The 18,450-nt window shown below is 38.1% G+C and overlaps 1 protein-coding gene across 2 annotated transcripts; it reads left to right on the forward strand.

Moving 5' to 3' along the window:
* Positions 1 to 9: 9 nt before the first annotated feature.
* Positions 10 to 15,920, forward strand: SRP54 (signal recognition particle 54). 2 transcript variants are annotated; one of them, XM_005520295.3, is made up of 16 exons: positions 10 to 156; positions 3,671 to 3,779; positions 5,167 to 5,258; positions 5,836 to 5,920; positions 6,830 to 6,934; positions 8,575 to 8,641; positions 8,724 to 8,781; positions 9,843 to 9,993; positions 10,904 to 11,052; positions 12,195 to 12,295; positions 12,402 to 12,488; positions 12,906 to 12,979; positions 13,244 to 13,352; positions 14,081 to 14,251; positions 14,729 to 14,824; positions 15,457 to 15,920. In XM_005520295.3, the coding sequence occupies exons 2-16, from the start codon at positions 3,702 to 3,704 to the stop codon at positions 15,546 to 15,548; spliced, it is 1,515 nt and encodes a 504-aa protein (XP_005520352.1). In that variant the 5' UTR covers positions 10 to 156; positions 3,671 to 3,701; the 3' UTR covers positions 15,549 to 15,920. The 2 variants fall into 2 exon arrangements, with proteins under 2 accessions (XP_005520352.1, XP_014105418.1); XM_014249943.2 differs by lacking the exon at positions 10 to 156 and adding an exon at positions 462 to 602.
* Positions 15,921 to 18,450: the final 2,530 nt, after the last annotated feature.

Here is an 18,450-nt window from a genome sequence, read left to right on the forward strand (position 1 = left end):
GGGGCCTGTGGGGCGACGGCCAGTGCTGACGTTTCCCTGGTCTGCGGCGGCCGCGACTCCTCGCGCTTCCAGCGGAGTCTCGCTGGGCAGCCTTGCCCCGGCGGGCTGGGCAGGGCTGGGAACGGCTCCGCCCGCGGGCCCCGCGCCGCCTTCCCGGTGAGTGCTTGTGCTGCCGCCGCAGCCGCTCCGTTAGCGGGACCGCGACCCGCGCCGGTTTCTTGTGACGCGGAGGCCCCCTGGCCCAGTCCCGGCAGGGAAGGAGGAGGCACCGGTGCCTGTCGATCCCTGAGATAGGCGGCAGTCTGTCCTGCGGCAGCCCGGGCCGGACAGGGCCCTCAGTCCGCCGGAGCTCCGCGGAGCAGTTCTGGGCCTCCCGTACTCAGCCGCCGCTGTGCACAGCACCGGGACGGGATTCGCCCAGCCGGTGTCCGCCCGCCGTCTGTGGCCATCCCTTGGTGCCTGGGGAAGAGGAAGCAGCGGCCGGGCACATTTACCCTTCCCCGTTTTTCCCCTGAAAACGAGGGCATTGGGCCATAAGTGAGACAACTGTTCCCTGCTGCTGCCTTGGGAGCGCCTTCCCGTCGTCAGGGTAATTTTAGAAGGTGGGAACTCGTAAGTTGAGGTTCAGCGTAGCTGCAGTAGCTCAAGGCATTCCTATCTGTGAAACAGCCGCTTCTCTGTTACAGTGTTAGACTTGCAGTTGGTCTTAATCTATGTATTTGAACATGTAGTCCAAGTTTGTTGTATAGTTTTTAAGTGTTTCTTTTACTTGCTATCTTTTTAAACGGCTGATATCTTTTAAAGCAGCTGTTTAAACTGTTGTTAGCGGTTAAGCGTGTATTTTTTTCGAAATCCTGTACATTAGAGTATTGCTAGTTGAGCTAGACGGCTTTGGTTGGGGGTTTGTGCTGGGTGGGTGGGCAGTCTGTCTCTTCAGCGTTGCTTCACTGCTGGCACGCTATGCCATGGTAAGACATCCACTATTTCTGCTGCCGCTTTACTGCTGGAATTCCTGTTGATGGCTGAAGCACAAAGCTCTTGGGACTGCAGCGGCACGATGGCCTGGGAGCTCAATGTGGAGGTGTGCAGGCTGCTGCTGCTGCTGGAGGACTCGGACTGCGCAGAGCTCGTGGCCTTGCTCGGCCCGAGGCCTGCTCGGGGCAGCCTGGCTGTGTCCTGGGGCCCAGCCGGGTTTAGCCCTGCTCAGTGTGTCTGTGGGGTGCTGCGTTCAAGCTAAACTCTCCAGAACTACAGCTGCTCAGCACATACACGTTCTGCAGTGCAGTTACTGCTAATGCCCTTCTGGCTATCTGCCAGCCCAAGCTGGCTACCTGCTAAAACATCTTACGTGTCTTTTTGTCTGGAGTGGGGCTCTCGACTTGGATGGACTGTGTCACAAGTTCTACTAATTTCTGTACTTGGCAGCCCTTAGAAATTCTGATGGCTTATGATTTCTTAATGTGCTAGTGAGAGCATTCATTTATATGAAAATGCTAAAATCATCTCCTTAGCAAAGGATTTGAGTTATTCCTGTTGTAAGGCTGTTGGAAGAAGCTTTTGGAATTCTGCAGAGGAAACATTCACTTATTATTCATTTAGGACATAATTAACCTTCTGTATTTGGAGATCTGTAGAACTCTGGAAATTGATTTTAAATACTGAGTATTCTCATGATTTCTGGATATTGGTCATCATATCAAATTTCTTAGCTGATATATCCAGATGTTATAGTTAAGTTTTGTCACTGGTTGCCATTTTAGCAGCTCAAAGCTTATGAGTTGCAGTGCTATTTTTTAAAGTTTCGGGTTTTGTTTTTTCTTACATGCTGTGATTATCACAGAAAATTACCTGGAAAACATTTTGAACATCTGTATTGCTGAGACTGTTTGGTAGAGCCTATTGATGGTAATGCCTTTTTAGAATTATTCTGCAATAATGTGGCTTGCATCCTTTTAAGGAAGCCGTGGAGCTTTACTACTTTGGTAACATGTAGAAGTCCCCTTCCAGCAATGTAAGAAGATGGAAATCAATTTCCATTAGTATACTGGTTTGCAAGTACTCTACTGGCGGAGTTCCTTAGGAAACATAGACTGATTTTTTTAGTCAATCTTGAGATGGCATTGTAATGGATATCGCTGCTTGTACATTCAATGCACATTAAATCTGAAATATATTTATTTGTGTAATTTGCCATACCCAGCTCCTGTAATTACACAGGATTTATTTATCCTACATCTTCTGAAGCTCTTGGAGACTTTGTTCTGCATTGCGACCACAGTATCAGGTGAAGGTAGGTTAGACTGGCAGTTATTTTGGGAGTTTTGGTGCTGGTTTAACCTACCAAGTTGGTAACAATAGTAACTCTCAATTAGACAAAGCAATCTTGAGGTTGGCTTACACGGGTGCCTTGTTTTAGCTTTTTTGGAGAGTATCTTTTATTATTTATAAACACATTTTAAAGGGTGCTTTTTGGGGTTTGTGCAGCTGATAAATCTCAACGTGTGTATACAGTGTGCTGCTTTGTTAGCCATGTTAGAGCCCTCTCTCTTAAATAAGATCAGAATGTAGCTACTGGTGCATTTCAATAAACGGACCGGCTTTCTTCTATTTTCTTCTCATTTGAGGCAGGGGGAAGTCCCAAAAATCGTTGAAACTCTCATCTGTTTTGATTACAGAGGCTCCCATTATTGATAATTTGGCTTTCAGTTCTGAAAGTAGGAGATCAAATGTGAGATTCTGATTTGGGCTATCAGCAAGGAAGTAGTTTCAGCTGAGTGCAAGAAAGCAACACTTAAAGCAGAAGATAAAAAAGAAGTGTTTGAAGTGCTCCGTTTCAGCAGTAGCTGTGGTGTTGCAAATTTTTGTTTTTCAGACAAGTTTTGTTTTGCCCTTATTCAGAATTTTAGATTGCTGATTCTACCATGTGTTCTCCTGAATACCTAATGTAGGGGTATTAGGTCATGGTTTAGCATGTTGACTAGAATGTGCATCTTTCAGAAATTAAATTTTTGTGTCTTCCTAAGTGTAAGTTATGGTATGTTTAGGCTTATATATGATACTTCTGTTTCTAGTGAACAAAAATACTCTGTTTTACCAATACAGCCATTAAAAATTATAATATGAATTTTGTTTATTAAAATGCAAGTATATTTGTAGGGTTACTGAAATGTGAAATTCAGTTTGATTTAGTGAAAGCTGGATGAAATGCAACTGATAAATAACGTTGAATTTTGCTAGCAAAATATTTTGCTTCTGGTCATACTGTCTTTGCAGGATGCAGAGTTTCTCAGCTATTCTGCTTGATTTTATTCTGTCCTGTAGCATATTGCTGATAAGAGGATAGAAAGAAGTTGACATTCTTTCTGGAAGTCTATCTGGACTGTTTTGTTTTTGTTTTTTTTTTTTTAACATGGTGAATTCAATGCACGTTTATTTTACACAGTGAAATCCTTCCTAAGTGAAGTGTGGTATCTCTTTTTTTAAGTAGGCCATCAGGATTGCCTAAAATTAGCTTCAGGCCAATATTTCCTAAAAATAACTTTAAAAAGTAAAACTTGTGCACTTTCTGGAATGCAAAGCAGGATTCTTACCCAAAAGTTACTTGAATAATTAATTTGTAAAGGCATAGCTTCAACTAGTTTAAAATTTTATTTTTAAATTTCTTTTCCAGATCTGTCTGAGTTGTACTTGAAGCCGCCAAAATGGTTCTGGCAGATCTTGGAAGAAAAATAACTTCAGCATTGCGCTCACTGAGCAATGCCACGATTATCAATGAAGAGGTATGTAGTGTACAAATGTGATGTCACTAACACTGGAAGAGCTCTGAGAAAAAATTCTCAAAGGCTGATGAGAAGCTTGAAGTGGCCTCCTGAGACTTTTTTTTCTACAAATATAAGTTCTGCAAGAAGTAGAACTCTAACAGTACTGCCAGAACTTAAAACTAGATTTATACATGGGTCATTGCCTCAAACATAGTGGGTCCCATGGTCAAAGGGTCCTTGAGCCTGGTGACTGTACTTAGGGAGATGTCTGTTCTTTGGAGGCAGTGTGTACCTAAATTTGGATGGAAGGTAGGTGTCTGCTCTGGTTTCCTTGTGTGTGCACAGACAGACTATGGAGATGTGTGCTAGGCTGCTAGAAGCTGAAATGTGGGAGAACAAATGTAAGCTTTGCTGTCTGAAATGTGAGGAATGTGTTGCATTTGCTGCCTTTAGATTCAAGCCATTGTGTGGTTCTGGAAGTTTGCTTGGCTTAGTATGGTCTGTATTTTCTCTAATTAACTCTAATGAAGAGTTTGAAATTCGAACTTGATGTGTTCTATCATAGGAGTTCAATATAAGATGGAAAACTAACTAATGTGATGGTTTCAAAGTGTCTCTGAGTACACAGAGTGCTAGAAACTCTTTTCAGGTGGAAAGATGGATGTCTTAAAGTAACTAAAAAAATAGGCTCGTTGAGACTGTAGGGTTAGAACTTACACATAGAGAAAATGTTTTAGTATATCTTCTGGGAGACAAAAAATCCTTAACTGAATCAAATACAACCCAATTAAAGTTTTTTAGCAATGGAAACTTTCACCCTGCAAGACCTCAAGATGTGAAAATGAGGGCATTAATGCAGGTGTTACTTTCCGAAAAATCTTTCTGTTCAAGAGTTTGAAAAGTCAAAATAAGCAGGGTTTCTAGCTGAGGCACCTGCTTGCCTATAAGGCATACAATGAGAGCAGCAGTCAAATTTCTGAAAATGTAGGTAGTAGGGTGTCCATTTTTAGCTAAGGATTACTGTTACTTACAGAAATGGTAGTGTGATCTGAGATTTTTTTGGTGTACTCTCTAAGGAATACCCAGAGGGGAGTTCAGGAAGTCTTGCTGCCATATGAGCTGTTGGCCATAATGCAGTAGGAAGTCTTTTGTGCTAGTGTTATGTAGTGTGCAGTTGTTACAATTGAAAACCCTTCCCTTTTAAATTGTATTTATGTAGGAACAAATGCACATGGTTTTTTTTGTGACAGTTGATGTAATGATAGGATTACATGCATTTAATTTGTGAAAGCCATGGTTATATCATAAATGACTTCCACATTCTTATTTTGACCTAATAGTGGCCTAGTTACTCTCTGTGTATTGTAACAGAATTTTTTTCTGATTTTTCTTTTATACTCCAAAGGTTTTAAATGCTATGTTAAAAGAAGTATGTACAGCATTACTGGAAGCTGATGTTAATATCAAACTTGTGAAGCAACTTAGAGAAAATGTCAAGTAAGTGAAATAATCAAAATGCATTTAACTTATTTGTAAAAGTTGTAATTTGAAGTTGAAAAGGAATAACTAATTTATAACTTAATACGTTGGGGTATTTTTAGACACACCCAGTTCACTTTTAGCAGGAAAACAACTGTTTGAACTAAATGTTTAGCCAATTCCATCAAAAGAGTCTTTGGTCAAATTTAGCCATTTATTGCTGTTACAGACTTGTTTCAAAAATCTGTTGCTGTCATCCGTTGGGTCGTCTGATAAACAAGTTCTTAATTACTTCATGGACACATCATCTTCACATGTTCTGTGCTGGCTATAAATAGATCTGTGTATGTGACTAGCACTGTTACCTTGCCTATTTTCAGATGTAATTTAAGTAAATGCAAGTCTGAAAGATGCATTTTAGAAACCTGTTTTTGTCATCTGCATAAGAATGTCTCCAGTGCATGTCGCTTCTTAAGTAAATCCTATATGAAAACTCAGAACAAATCAGGGTGCTGTTGCAGTTGCAAAAACTTTATTACTAGGTTCAAGTGATGCTTTAAGTTATGCTAGTGTTTCATGTTTTTCTTAAACTCAGGTCTGCAATTGATCTTGAAGAAATGGCATCTGGCCTTAACAAAAGAAAAATGATCCAGCATGCAGTCTTTAAAGAGCTTGTTAAGGTAGGACTTCAAAATTCTGCAGTGCATCATTTTCCTTGTACAGTCTGGGCTTGGAAGTAGAGCAGTACTGAGGTAAGCTTTTAGGTGGTTATGTGGTACCTGCAGTTATACTTTCTGATGTGAGGCTTCTTACTGTTGCAAACAGTAGTATTCTCATTGAAACTACATCCTGGGCATTTCTCAAACTATCTTCAGTTTAATTTTTAAGTTCAATTGTTCTTATTCTTCAACTGAAATGTAAAGACAAGAGTAAAGTACTGCTAGCTTCTAGACTGTCTTTGGTTGTCCCGGAACACACCTTAGCTACCCTAATGTTCAGACTACTTAAAAGCCTTTGGAAAAGTGGTAAGTAACAGCCCAGCAGCTCAGTGCAACATTTCTCATAAATGTGACTGCTTAGTCAAATCAGGACTTGGGCATCTGTAGTCTGCCCTCTTTCCAGTTAACAGTGTAGTCATTCTTCTGTAGTCTGTGTCCAGACATATGATACCTCTCAGGAATGTATGTATTTTCTACTCATTTCACAAGTTAGGCAGCAACCCTAAAAAGCCTTCTGTGCTGTAGGATTCTCACTGGAAGCCCATCCCAAGCAGTGACAAGAGGGGTGGAGGTCACCTTTCTGTGTTGGTTGTTATCCTTGTGCCATATATAAAGGTCATCCTGACTGTGCTTGGTGTTAGAAAGAAACTAACACTGTTTGTTGCAGAATTATTATGCAGAACGTTATATACTATAGATATCTTGCAAGGGCTGTTGTTGTTCACTGTAAATTAGCAAAAATCTAAGCCAAATCAAAGATGACAGTGTGCAAAAACTGTTTTTCTGCTTTGAATATGATACCAGGCACCTAGCATGACTGTGACACCAACTTTTTTGGTTCTGCTACCTATGTTACTCTTTGTTCTTTAGCTTGTAGATCCTGGAGTCAAGGCATGGACACCTACCAAAGGAAAACAGAATATTATAATGTTTGTTGGTTTGCAAGGAAGTGGTAAAACAACAACTTGTTCAAAGGTAACATGCACTGGATCTTTTTGCATGGTTTTTGGTTTGTTTGTAGGTTTTCATTTGCTTGGGGGAGCTGGTGGTCGTTGGGCTCCTTAGGTAGGATTGGCTTGTGATGTGTGCTGGTTTTGTTAATAGGAAAGTTCTAACTCACTACCATGTAGAGATACATTTGCAGAAGGGTTTCTGAGATGAGATGAATGTTGAAAGTAATATTCTTTTGGGGTAATTTATGGCTTGTAGAACTTCTTTCAAAAATTTTTAAGCTGAACTCTTGATGAAACAATATCCTGTAAGAGAGTCTTTCTGTTTGTCCCTGTACTTAGTGGAGTTAAACCACAACATTGCAGTTTACTTTCTAGGTTTAAGACTAACACTAAGAATGGATGCTCATTCCGTTACTTATTTAGAAAAAGCAGTGGAATTTGGCCTTTGTACTAGATAGTACAAAGATTGAACTGTACTCAGTTAGGTATAAGCTGGTGATGTGAAACCTCTTCCAGTGCCAGGTTCATTGAGGAAATTTGCATTTGTTATTTTTTTAAGGCTAAAAAAAGAATGCTCTGAATCAACATATCTTCACATCTGCCACAAGGCCTTCCCTGTTAGTTAGTGTAAGGTCAGACTGTACACCATTCCTTGTGGGATCATCCATTACCCATGACAGGAAGTTGTAATCTCTGCTTTCCGTTTCCCAGGAACATCCTGGACTGTTTGTGCTTCACTGTGTTGCTTCTCCAGCAGATGTCAGGGTAGTCAAAGTCCCCCACAAGAACCAGGGCCTTTGGCTTTCAGGCTGCTTCAAGCTGCCTGTGGAAGGACTCATCCACTTGCTCCTTCTGATGGTGGCCTGTAACAAACACCCACAACAGCATCACCCTCACTAATCTGCCCTTTTATCTTAAACCATAAGCTCTTGACTCAATCATCATTCACCCCCAGACAGGGCTTGATACATTCCAAGTTGTGAGGAGAAATTATCCTGTGGAAAAAAGACACATCTTTGTTGTTTTTTGTCATCTCCATTTGAGATTCACACACAGTGAAATATTCAGTATGGCCTGCTCTGATTTCAGAAGACCTTCTTAGTGCTTATGTAGGTGAACTTTATTTTGAACATTTGTCTTTGGTCAGTGTTTGGTGAATACACATAGCACTCATGAAGCTGAGTGTTGTAGGAAGGTTAAGGATTCTATCTACTGCTTTAAAACATGTCCTTTCAATGGAAATGTCTTTGGTCCTCTGGAAGAAATATTGACATGTACAAGTTGTGGCCATTATGGTACTTAATATTGAAGTATTGTTTTGGGTAGTTTCTACATGCTAGTCCAATCTGCAGTATTAACACTAAGAAGAACACAGGAGTTAGTAAAATGGGAACTTATTTGTAGTCATTCTTAGAAATTACAATTTCAAGAAATTAAAATCAGAAGCAGAATCAAGCAGGTGTTTTCACCTTGCCATTAATAATTATTTAAAACATGCTTTTCCAAATAATGGCCATGCTAACAATAAACAGTCTTGCTCTGTGGCCTCCGTTATGGAAAGACTGGTTTGAGTTTGTGTCCTCTGTGTGTGACTTCATGCTGTTAAGATGTCACGTCAATGGGACTTTGGTGTAACTACTTGTTTTGGGTTTCATTTCACAGTTAGCATACTTCTATCAGAGGAAAGGCTGGAAGACTTGTTTAATATGTGCAGACACATACAGAGCAGGTAACACAAACTTTAATGATGTAGTTCTCTATAATATTTGAAGATTTTCTTAAATAGTCCCTTGACTATACCTGTCTTACAGGTGCTTTTGACCAGTTAAAGCAGAATGCCACAAAAGCAAGAATTCCCTTTTATGGGAGGTAAGCATCTTTCGAATCACTGTGGAGAACAATTCAACTCCAATTATGTATTGTCACATATTGAAAATTTTGCACTAAACCTCATCTAGCATTGCCTAATTGCTTTCATTTTAGTAATATATTCTGAGTAATAATTGTTCTGATCAGATGAAAATTCTGCTCAGTTCAGCATACTGCCTGGAGCAGCAGGTAGGATAGTGTACAAAGAGATGAGGTGTCCAGGAATAATTTCCTATAGTGCTTATGTGATGTATAACAGTTCACAAACTTTGACCAGACATGGCCAGATTTTTGGGAATTATCTCACAGATCAGAGGATATTATTTTTGGATACTTAATTTTTATTATCAAATAGAGACAGAGGTGGACCTGAAATGTTTTTTATAAAGCAGTAAATAACTTTCCCCTAAGCTTCACTGGAGGTGAACTGTCTGGATGCTCAGCTAAATCTTATTTGAGGGAGGGTCTTAAAGAACTTACTGCAGCTTCCAGCACGTGAGACAGACTTCAGTCTTTGTGCTTCAGTTCACTGAGGAGTGTCACTCTAATTAGGAACGGCTGGGTAGAAGACGACACAGACTCTCAAGGAATCAGAACAGGAGAATTCCTTAGTTTATTACTTTAGACTTGTTTTATAGACTAGTTCGTGGAAAGTACAGAAAGGAAACTCTTATTGGTTAGTAAACTGCTACATCACCATTATTGGCCAGTGGTGTACACCACCTCCTGACTTTCTCCTGCAACGAAGACAAGAGACAGACAAACAACACCTGCAAGGGCTGTTTTCTGTCTTTGAGGATTGTTTTTAAATCCTCCCATGAATTTCCCAGGCTAGCTCTCAGGCAGGACTGAGCTCTGTGGCCTGTAATAGCTACAGGCACTCTGGTTCAGATTTAGCATCCATAGAGCAGTAAGGGTAAATGGCTTAGGAAGACATATTTTTGACCAATTTTTGCTTTGCATAAAAGGAATTCCCTCTTGAAATCCAGATAGATGTATAGTTAACAAATTTATAGTCAAGTGATGAAATTCTGAGTCTCTTTGTTTCTCTTTTTGATCAGCTATACAGAAATGGATCCTGTAATAATTGCCTCAGAAGGTGTTGAGAAATTTAAGAATGAAAACTTTGAAATAATCATTGTTGATACAAGTGGACGTCACAAACAAGAAGACTCTTTGTTTGAAGAGATGTTACAAGTTGCTAATGCCATAGTGAGTAGCTTTGAGAAATGCAGTAACTTGGCATTGTCATTTGATGATAGTTGATTCATCTTTATCCTAATGTTCTGTGTGCATTTTGCTTTAACTCCTAGACTATATTAGAAATGACAAACAGATAAGAATAAGCAAAGCACTGAATAATCAGTGCTTGTTAGTTTTGTGACAGTTTTAATTCTTCTGTTCAAGGATGCTTGCATATAACCAGACTGCCATTCCTGCTTTTCCTTTTCAGGATCTTTGCATTGAAAAACTAGATAAAAGAACCAGTCTGGTCTGGTTTTCTTTAACTATGAATACAAAACTTTCTGTGATTGTCACAAATAATTGCACTGAAACAGAGAAGATGATTGGATAACTTTCAACAGTTTTGATATGTAAATGAAGCTGTTGTTTTTGTGGGTTTAAAAAGTCTGGCTATTTGCTTGGTTCTCTGGCCTTGCATGACAATATGACACTTCCCACACAGTTCCTGCTAATGGCTAACTCACTTTTAGAGGAATGGATGTCTTAAATATCTGAATGTAAAACCGAATGGAAGATGCTAGCTATTAATTGCCTGTAGATACTAATTATCTTATTGGCTCAATATACTGGCTAAAATAACCTGAGTCATAACTAATAAGCACAAACCTGTTAAATTGTAATGTTTTGTGTTGTAGATAAATCATATAGGCTTATAGCATCAGAATTTTTTAAATGGTCCTTAGATAATAATGTTCATAAAACAGTTTTAAACTGTTTTAAACTCTAAACTCCTGTTTTAAACTCTAGCATACAGCTCTTATATACTGTTATTGCAGTAAGTTCTGCTGCTGAACCTACATAAGAATAATAATAATTATGTGTGAACATTGTTTAGTAAAGCAGGAAATTACTGTTTTGTGCATCTGATTTCTCCTAGCAACCGGATAACATTGTTTATGTGATGGATGCTTCCATTGGCCAAGCTTGTGAAGCTCAAGCTAAAGCTTTCAAAGACAAAGTAGATGTAGCTTCTGTTATTGTTACTAAGCTTGATGGACATGCCAAAGGAGGTGGAGCTCTTAGTGCGTAAGTACTGTGCTTTAATAGTGTCCAACATGTGGCCATGCACAGCCAGCCGTGAATGCGTTAGTGTCTCACACAAACCTGTCCTGTGGAAGTGTCACTGTCACACTGCACAGAATCTGAGTCAGTCACACATAGATTCTTATCCTTCTTCTGGTGGATAGGATCACCTGTTGATATTTAACATCAGAATCCAATGATATGATGTATTTTCAGTACAGTACCTTGTATTGTTACAGGTCAGACTTTTGTTTTCTGAAATCAGCATCGAGCAATATTCATTGCATATTGTGTATTTGGCATTTTTGCAGAAAGATAAATTTGGGCTCAATAGATACGACTTACAAGAAGAGTTTTGCATCTCGAATTTTTTTCCAAGAGGGGAAAAACTGTATGTCATCATATCTAGTGACCTTAAAACTATAATGCAAATCAAACTTCTGGACTGGCAGTGTCCAGAAACTTGGTGAAAAGTTGTTAAGAGTTCCTAAACTGCCATACATATTTTGCTTTATTTATAGCATAATGTTGGAAGACTAAAGCTTTTGGTATTTTCATTTTGCTTTTGTTCAAGTATTCATGTGCTTGTGTGCCTTAAGTGTGCTGTGTTTGCTCTGTACTGTCTGTGGATTGGAAACTTGAGTTTTATCTAAAAGCTAGTGCCAGTGTGGTGGAAAGATTGAGTTTTCTTTTATCTGAGCTTTTTCCTGTGTTGAAAATGAGATTGTCTTTTGTTATGAGGTACCTTGAAGAAATTGTAATCAATGTCTGTCATCTGACAGTATTATCATTAGTATCAGTGTATGTATCAGTAATATCCCAGTATTAGGATAAACTGGAGCTGATTTATTTTTCTTTCTTTCCTCTCAAATTTCTTAAACTCGACAATGAAAATTAGCAACTTCTATTTCTGTTGATGATTTTTTCCAAACAGAATTTGTATTTTATAAAGTACTAATGAGAGAAAAATCTTTTTAACTACTCTGAGCTAAACATCCAAATGTTGGGTGTTTTTTCATTAATAGTTTGAGGAATAAGGCAGATTCTTCAGACAGAATGCAAAGTGTTGATGTTGCCTAGTTGAATGTAGTACAAAAGATGGATGGTATTTGACGGGCTATTTCATAAAATATATTTTATTGCAGAGTTGCTGCCACAAAGAGTCCTATTATTTTTATTGGAACTGGCGAGCACATAGATGACTTTGAACCCTTTAAAACACAGCCTTTCATCAGCAAGCTGCTTGGTATGTCCTATGTACAACTGTACTTAAAAGACACTTAGAATTGGATAACGGAAAGTCAAAATGTATTCTTTTTAATGCTAATTTCAGATCTGTTTTCTTTATCCAGGTATGGGTGATATTGAAGGATTGATAGATAAAGTAAATGAGTTAAAGTTGGATGATAACGAAGCACTCATAGAAAAGCTAAAACATGGTAAGTTATTCCCAAGGCCTGAATAGCAGATGCATTACAGTGACCCGACCGTGGCAGGTTCTCTGCAACAGAGACCACTGAGTTAATTTGTGCTGTGTGTAGACACAAACAGCTTGTTCATGTGCACAATGAAAAGGAGAAGAATGAGAAGAATGGTTATTCTTTCTCTAGTAAATATAGCAGCCAAGTAAATTGTGTTTTTAAGTCTGTCAGACTACAACTGCAGAATAACTAGCTTAATGGTTCAGCATGTGCCATCTGAAACTGTTTAGCCATATCAGTTAGTGAAGAGATTTCTCTACTTATCTATGTAGCATAGTATTTACCTTATGAATACAAAGAATAATTGAGAAGGGAGAGTAAGAACAAAATGCTAGTGTGACTTCTGCTAACTTTTCTTTTGTTGTTGTGCTTTAGGTCAATTTACATTAAGAGATATGTATGAACAATTCCAAAACATCATGAAAATGGGACCATTCAGTCAGATCTTGGTTAGTTATCCCCAAAATAATTTCATCAGCTTTTCATTGATATTTGACAAATTTCTTTAAACTTAAAACTCTTCATTGAAATTTTTAATCTGTGTTTATAATCTGTTATAATCTGTGTTCTATGTTCTTCAGAAAGGTGAAATGATTTGCCTACTTCAGTATGTAACTATTGAACTAACAGTTGCTCTCTATATTGCTTTCTGCTTAATTAAATTCAGCTTTGCCTATTCTGACACAGCTTTTGTTTTCTCTTCTTAAAACAAGGGCATGATCCCTGGTTTTGGAACTGACTTCATGAGTAAAGGCAATGAACAGGAATCAATGGCAAGGCTAAAGAAACTCATGACTATAATGGACAGTATGAATGATCAAGGTAAAACAATTTTCACCCACAATTTTTTTCTAGATTGTTGAACAAGCTTATTTAGCGAGATCTTTCTGGAAACAAAAAGATCTGTTGCAGCATGTACAATGACAGAAAATGACAAGAAATATTTAACATTCTTAGGAATAGCAAGGAGTACATGTGTCTCCAAACTGCTTAATAAATCTAAACATTTAGAGATACTTTACATGTTGCTTTTCTGTCTTGTGTAGAGTAGGTGGAGTATTTTGAATAATTTCCATTATACTGGAAATCAGTGTATTTTTACTTATTGTATTGTACCTGTTCCTAAATTATTAATGCTATACTTGCAAGTTAATAAGGTGTGTTAATCTTTAATCTGGCATTGCTGTCTTTTTCCTACCCACCCTCAAATTTTCTTGGTGACATAGCCTGATCTCTGGAATTCAAAGTGTTGTTTCTAGTCCTTCAGTATGCTATTACCCTTTTGCTAAACCCATTAATATGGCTTAAGACCAAGTATCCCAAGAGCATAATTTACTCACACAGTTTTTTTTGTATTCTGGTGATTAACATATGAAGAGAATAGTCTCAATGATTTATGTAAAATTTTGTATTGTTGCTTCTAAAACTAAGTTTTTATTCTCTGGCTCAAAATTAAGATTCTCAACAATGAGAACAGGTTTGCTACCGATTGTAACAGTTTTTAATGTCAGTGACTCAATGGATTTTTCTTTTCTACACTGTAATTGCAGAACTTGACAGTACAGATGGTGCCAAAGTTTTCAGTAAACAGCCAGGAAGAATCCAAAGAGTAGCAAGAGGCTCAGGTGTTTCTACTAGAGATGTTCAGGAGCTTTTGACCCAATACACTAAGTTTGCACAGATGGTGAAAAAGATGGGAGGCATCAAAGGGCTTTTCAAAGGTAAAAAAAAAAACAAAAACAACCAAAATACCCCAAACCAACACCAAAAAACCCACACTAAAATTTATTAAACTAGAGGGGGAGGTCACTTGATCTGTGAACACAGAGGAAATGAGAAAACACTGATCAGGGAGAGGAGAAAGTGAGTCGTAGCTTGCTTACTTTCATGATGTTTGAAAGTTGTTTTATGTGACTGGTAAGAGCTGCACTGTTCTTCATAACATCAATGTGCAAATTAGCAAGGAAAGCTACTGTATTTCTGTCAATGCAGACTTGATCACTAGTATAGTACTAACACTTCACTCTCTTATGTGGAGTACAGGGACTGTTGATCCTAAATGGACTTTTAAGTGGCTGATGTAGTAACTTCTAATAATGGACTCATGGATTTGAATCTAGAGTTAGGAGGTAACATTTGGATTTCTAGCACCATATGTTAATCCACTTTATTATGATTGCTCTTTTCTTTTTATTTAGGGGGTGATATGTCCAAGAACGTAAACCCATCTCAGCTGGCCAAACTGAATCAGCAGATGGCAAAGATGATGGATCCAAGAGTTCTTCATCATATGGGTATGTGCTGACTTTTTATAGCTTCAAGAGAGGACTGACTGAATTATAGTGGAGCATTTGAGATACAGAAGTGGGGAAGGGGATGGGAGACTATCTGCATTATATATTAGTATTAAGTATTTCTAGGGTTTTCTAACAATAATCAGAAAGTTTAGTCCAAATACTTTGCACTTAGCAGTGCTTAATCTAGTCTTTCATTTGAATTTAGCTCTCAAAATGAGCATTTGGAATGGTGAAGGATGTCTGTGGTAAAACAAATCTTCCTAGACTTCCCTTCTCTTCTAAGATTTGCCTCAAGTAATTAAATTTGACAAGAGCAACTTTATATAAGGACTCCCATACCCGAACCTTACTGATTGCTAAAAGTCATTCCATCAAGTTTTTTTCTTTTGTCTAGTTCTTAATGCACAAGTCATCTTAAAAACTACCTAAAGCCTGGTGTTTTTCAGACCTTCCTGTAATTACTCACTCCGTTCTTTATTTTCAATAGCTGTTTAAACCTAGTTTGACAGTCTTGGGCTTCTGCCTTTGTAGATTACTGGAATAGTGTGTGTACAGTAATGATGCCTCAAGCAAGAGAGCTGTGCTTCAGACTTAATTAACACATTCATGTTCTCACTTATTTTCTGCAGGTGGCATGGCCGGTTTGCAGTCAATGATGAGACAATTTCAACAAGGTGCTGCTGGGAATATGAAAGGCATGATGGGATTCAATAATATGTAAAGAAGCCTTAATACAAATGGACTTGGTTGACTCTTCATTGCAACTTCAGTGAATGAATTTGCTTTCTTCCTTTTTACAGTGATGAGAGAATGGTCTTTTGAAATCTTATTCAGGCTTCTCAGTTTCTACATCTAATTTCTGAAAACTATTTTTGCTTAAATTAGTTCATCTCCACTAATAACTGATGGCACAAAGAGTAATTCAATTTAATAAAACAAAATCATGATGTAAAATTTTAATATTTAGAGACACTTTTTAATCGTTTACATCAAATGGCAGCCATTATATTTGTAAACAACCCTGATCTTTGGTTATAGTAACATAAAATGTCACAAATATACTGTAAAATAAAATTTAAGTGGTTATAAACAAGGGAATGGCCTGTTTCTTCAGTTCCTTTTAACTGTCCTTTATCAGTATGTAATGACATTATTTTCTTAGTTTGATTTTTTTTTTTTCCCTAAAGACTTTGGCATAGATACTATAAGAATAGTTCAGTACCTGAAAATATGCTGTTGGTGCTCATCTGTGAGACATTTTAGAATGTGGATGTGCTGTGCTCAGGTTTGTACAAGACTTTGTTGTATAGAATTTCATCCTTCTTCCCCTATACACAAAAAATCAAGGGAGTGAAAAAATACAGGCATGCAGATACCAAACTGTCTCATATACTGAAAGTAATCGTCATACCAGGCTGCCAGTTAAGTAGTTCTTTTGTTCTGGAGATAATTTCTAAAGCATGTTAGGTAGAATTCTGTGCTGGTACTGAACTTTAAAAGAGAGATAGCTGTATCTAACAGAGCATACTACCCTAACTCAGCTGCAGTCTGATCTTCATTTCCTATAGCAGTTTGGTATTTCAAGCACACTTCAGAAAGTAGGTAAACCAAGATGAACCTTGAAATCCAACATAGAACTTGGCAAATATGGTGAGATCTTTTATCTTAGGGTAAGAGGGTGTATTATAAATTTTAATACACTGCTGTAATTGGTTTGTAAATGGACACCTATTGCTGCTGTCTAGATAAAAGATAAATGCAGTAGTTAAAACAAGTGGGTTCCTCTTGTCAGCCAGTTCTCTGAGATGGTGGCAGCTAATAGGGAATGTCTTATATACAAAATTATACTCTTGCACTAATAAAACAAGCTATGCTGTGCTCTTAATTTATGATGTGAAGCTATCTCCTGCTTGATTAATGGTATGTGTTCAGTCTGGAGTATGCTGAAAAATCTTCAAATATGCCATCTTACCTAAATGCACTGCATTTTATGCATAGCATTAATCTGTAAAAGAATCCGTTAAATTGAATATTTGTATTTTAAATATAACAAAAGAATGAGTCCTTGCATATCACCAGCTTGGTGGGGAGCTGTCCTTCGCTACTGAAGTAGTGTGCTTACTAAAACCTGATTTTTCTTTTTTATAGCAATTTCAGTTCTTGAGCAGTATTAGCCAATACAATATGCAAAACCATGCAGGAAAGAGTATGAAATCTTGGTTTGAAATGCAGTCCGTAGGGGAGAGTGGATGGTTAATGCTTTTGATGGAAATCAAACATGAATAGGGATATTGAGGATGAACAGTGAAGCACTGTGCTCCAGGACAGGCTCAGTCAGACTGTCAAGTTACCAACAATTAACTCTATTTTCAGCTTGTGGCCTACATTTAGTTTTAACTTTCAGTTCACCGTTTACAAAGTACTAAAACTGCAACCAGATAAGAGACCTGTCACTAGCTGCGTGTTGGCAGAGACAAGGGCAAGTTGAGAATGCTCATTCCAGCATATATCTTAGAAATAACGACACATATTTTAAAGGAAAGGAAAAGTGTATATTGCTCTTTCCTTTGCAAGCCATGTAGAAAATACTTTGGAGCCTGCTTAGAAAAATTGCCTGAAGATCTCAAGTCTGGAAAAAACCACATCCATGATGGAGGCACTAAGAACAAGAGTTCAGCTGTATAGGAGCATGTCTACATGGATTGATGACTTACATGGCCTTTCCTAGCTTGATGCAAATAAAACTCTCCTGGCAAATGTCTAACAACACTCCCAGCACCATTTTCTTGCATTAGGGTTTTTGTACTCATCCTCTATGGCATCTCGGAGAAGTTTTCTCTAGCACACAAGAACCTTGTAGAGCTAGAGTCAAGCAAATGAAATGCTTAGAGGTGTATCTCGCTGTGTGTATCTTGCTGAAAGCTGTTGCTGCTGTCAGACAAGCTTTTGTCTGAGCTGTTTGAGCTCAGGCTGCTGCTGAGCAGCCTACTAAGAGGAAATGGTTATGATGGTCAATAGACATCTGTGTGATAGAAGCTGGACAATTAACTATTAGCACACAAAAACAGCTATGGCTTTGTTTAACTCTTTATGTTTCCATAGGACTTTCAACATTAATGTGCTAATTTTATTAAACTTGTCCAAACTGCAAATACCAATTCTTCTGGGACATGAAACATTAAGTTCAGTATGACTGTTCAGCTGCTATAACCACAGTAGAGGTGGAGGAAAGCAAAATTGTTGGTTGCTGTTTCAATGCTGCTCTTGAGGAGCTGTAACTCTATTCCAACCAGTCCTTCACTGAACAGAATGTATACTCTGTTGAGGGTAAGAAATATTTATGTATCCTAACATTAGTTTGTTTCTTTGCAACTTTAAGTGATATATATTCGTCATAATCCCTTAAGCAGATACTCTGTTTAAGCTCCGTACTCTAACCTTTCATTCTGTAATCATACGCTGTATGTCAGACAAGGGAACATTTTCTGCCTTATGCTAGTATAATTGTTAGTCTGATGCATCTGTACTTTACCTGGGCTTTTGTCATGGGCTCTGGATTATGCTTTGATAATATGACTAAGACGGTGTCCAAGAGCCCATATTGTACTAGAGTGTAATTTTTT

This window comes from Pseudopodoces humilis, chromosome 7 (assembly GCF_049639895.1).
Source record: "Pseudopodoces humilis isolate 2021_Gansu_Grassland_sample_001 chromosome 7, ASM4963989v1, whole genome shotgun sequence".
NCBI lineage: Eukaryota > Metazoa > Chordata > Aves > Passeriformes > Paridae > Pseudopodoces > Pseudopodoces humilis.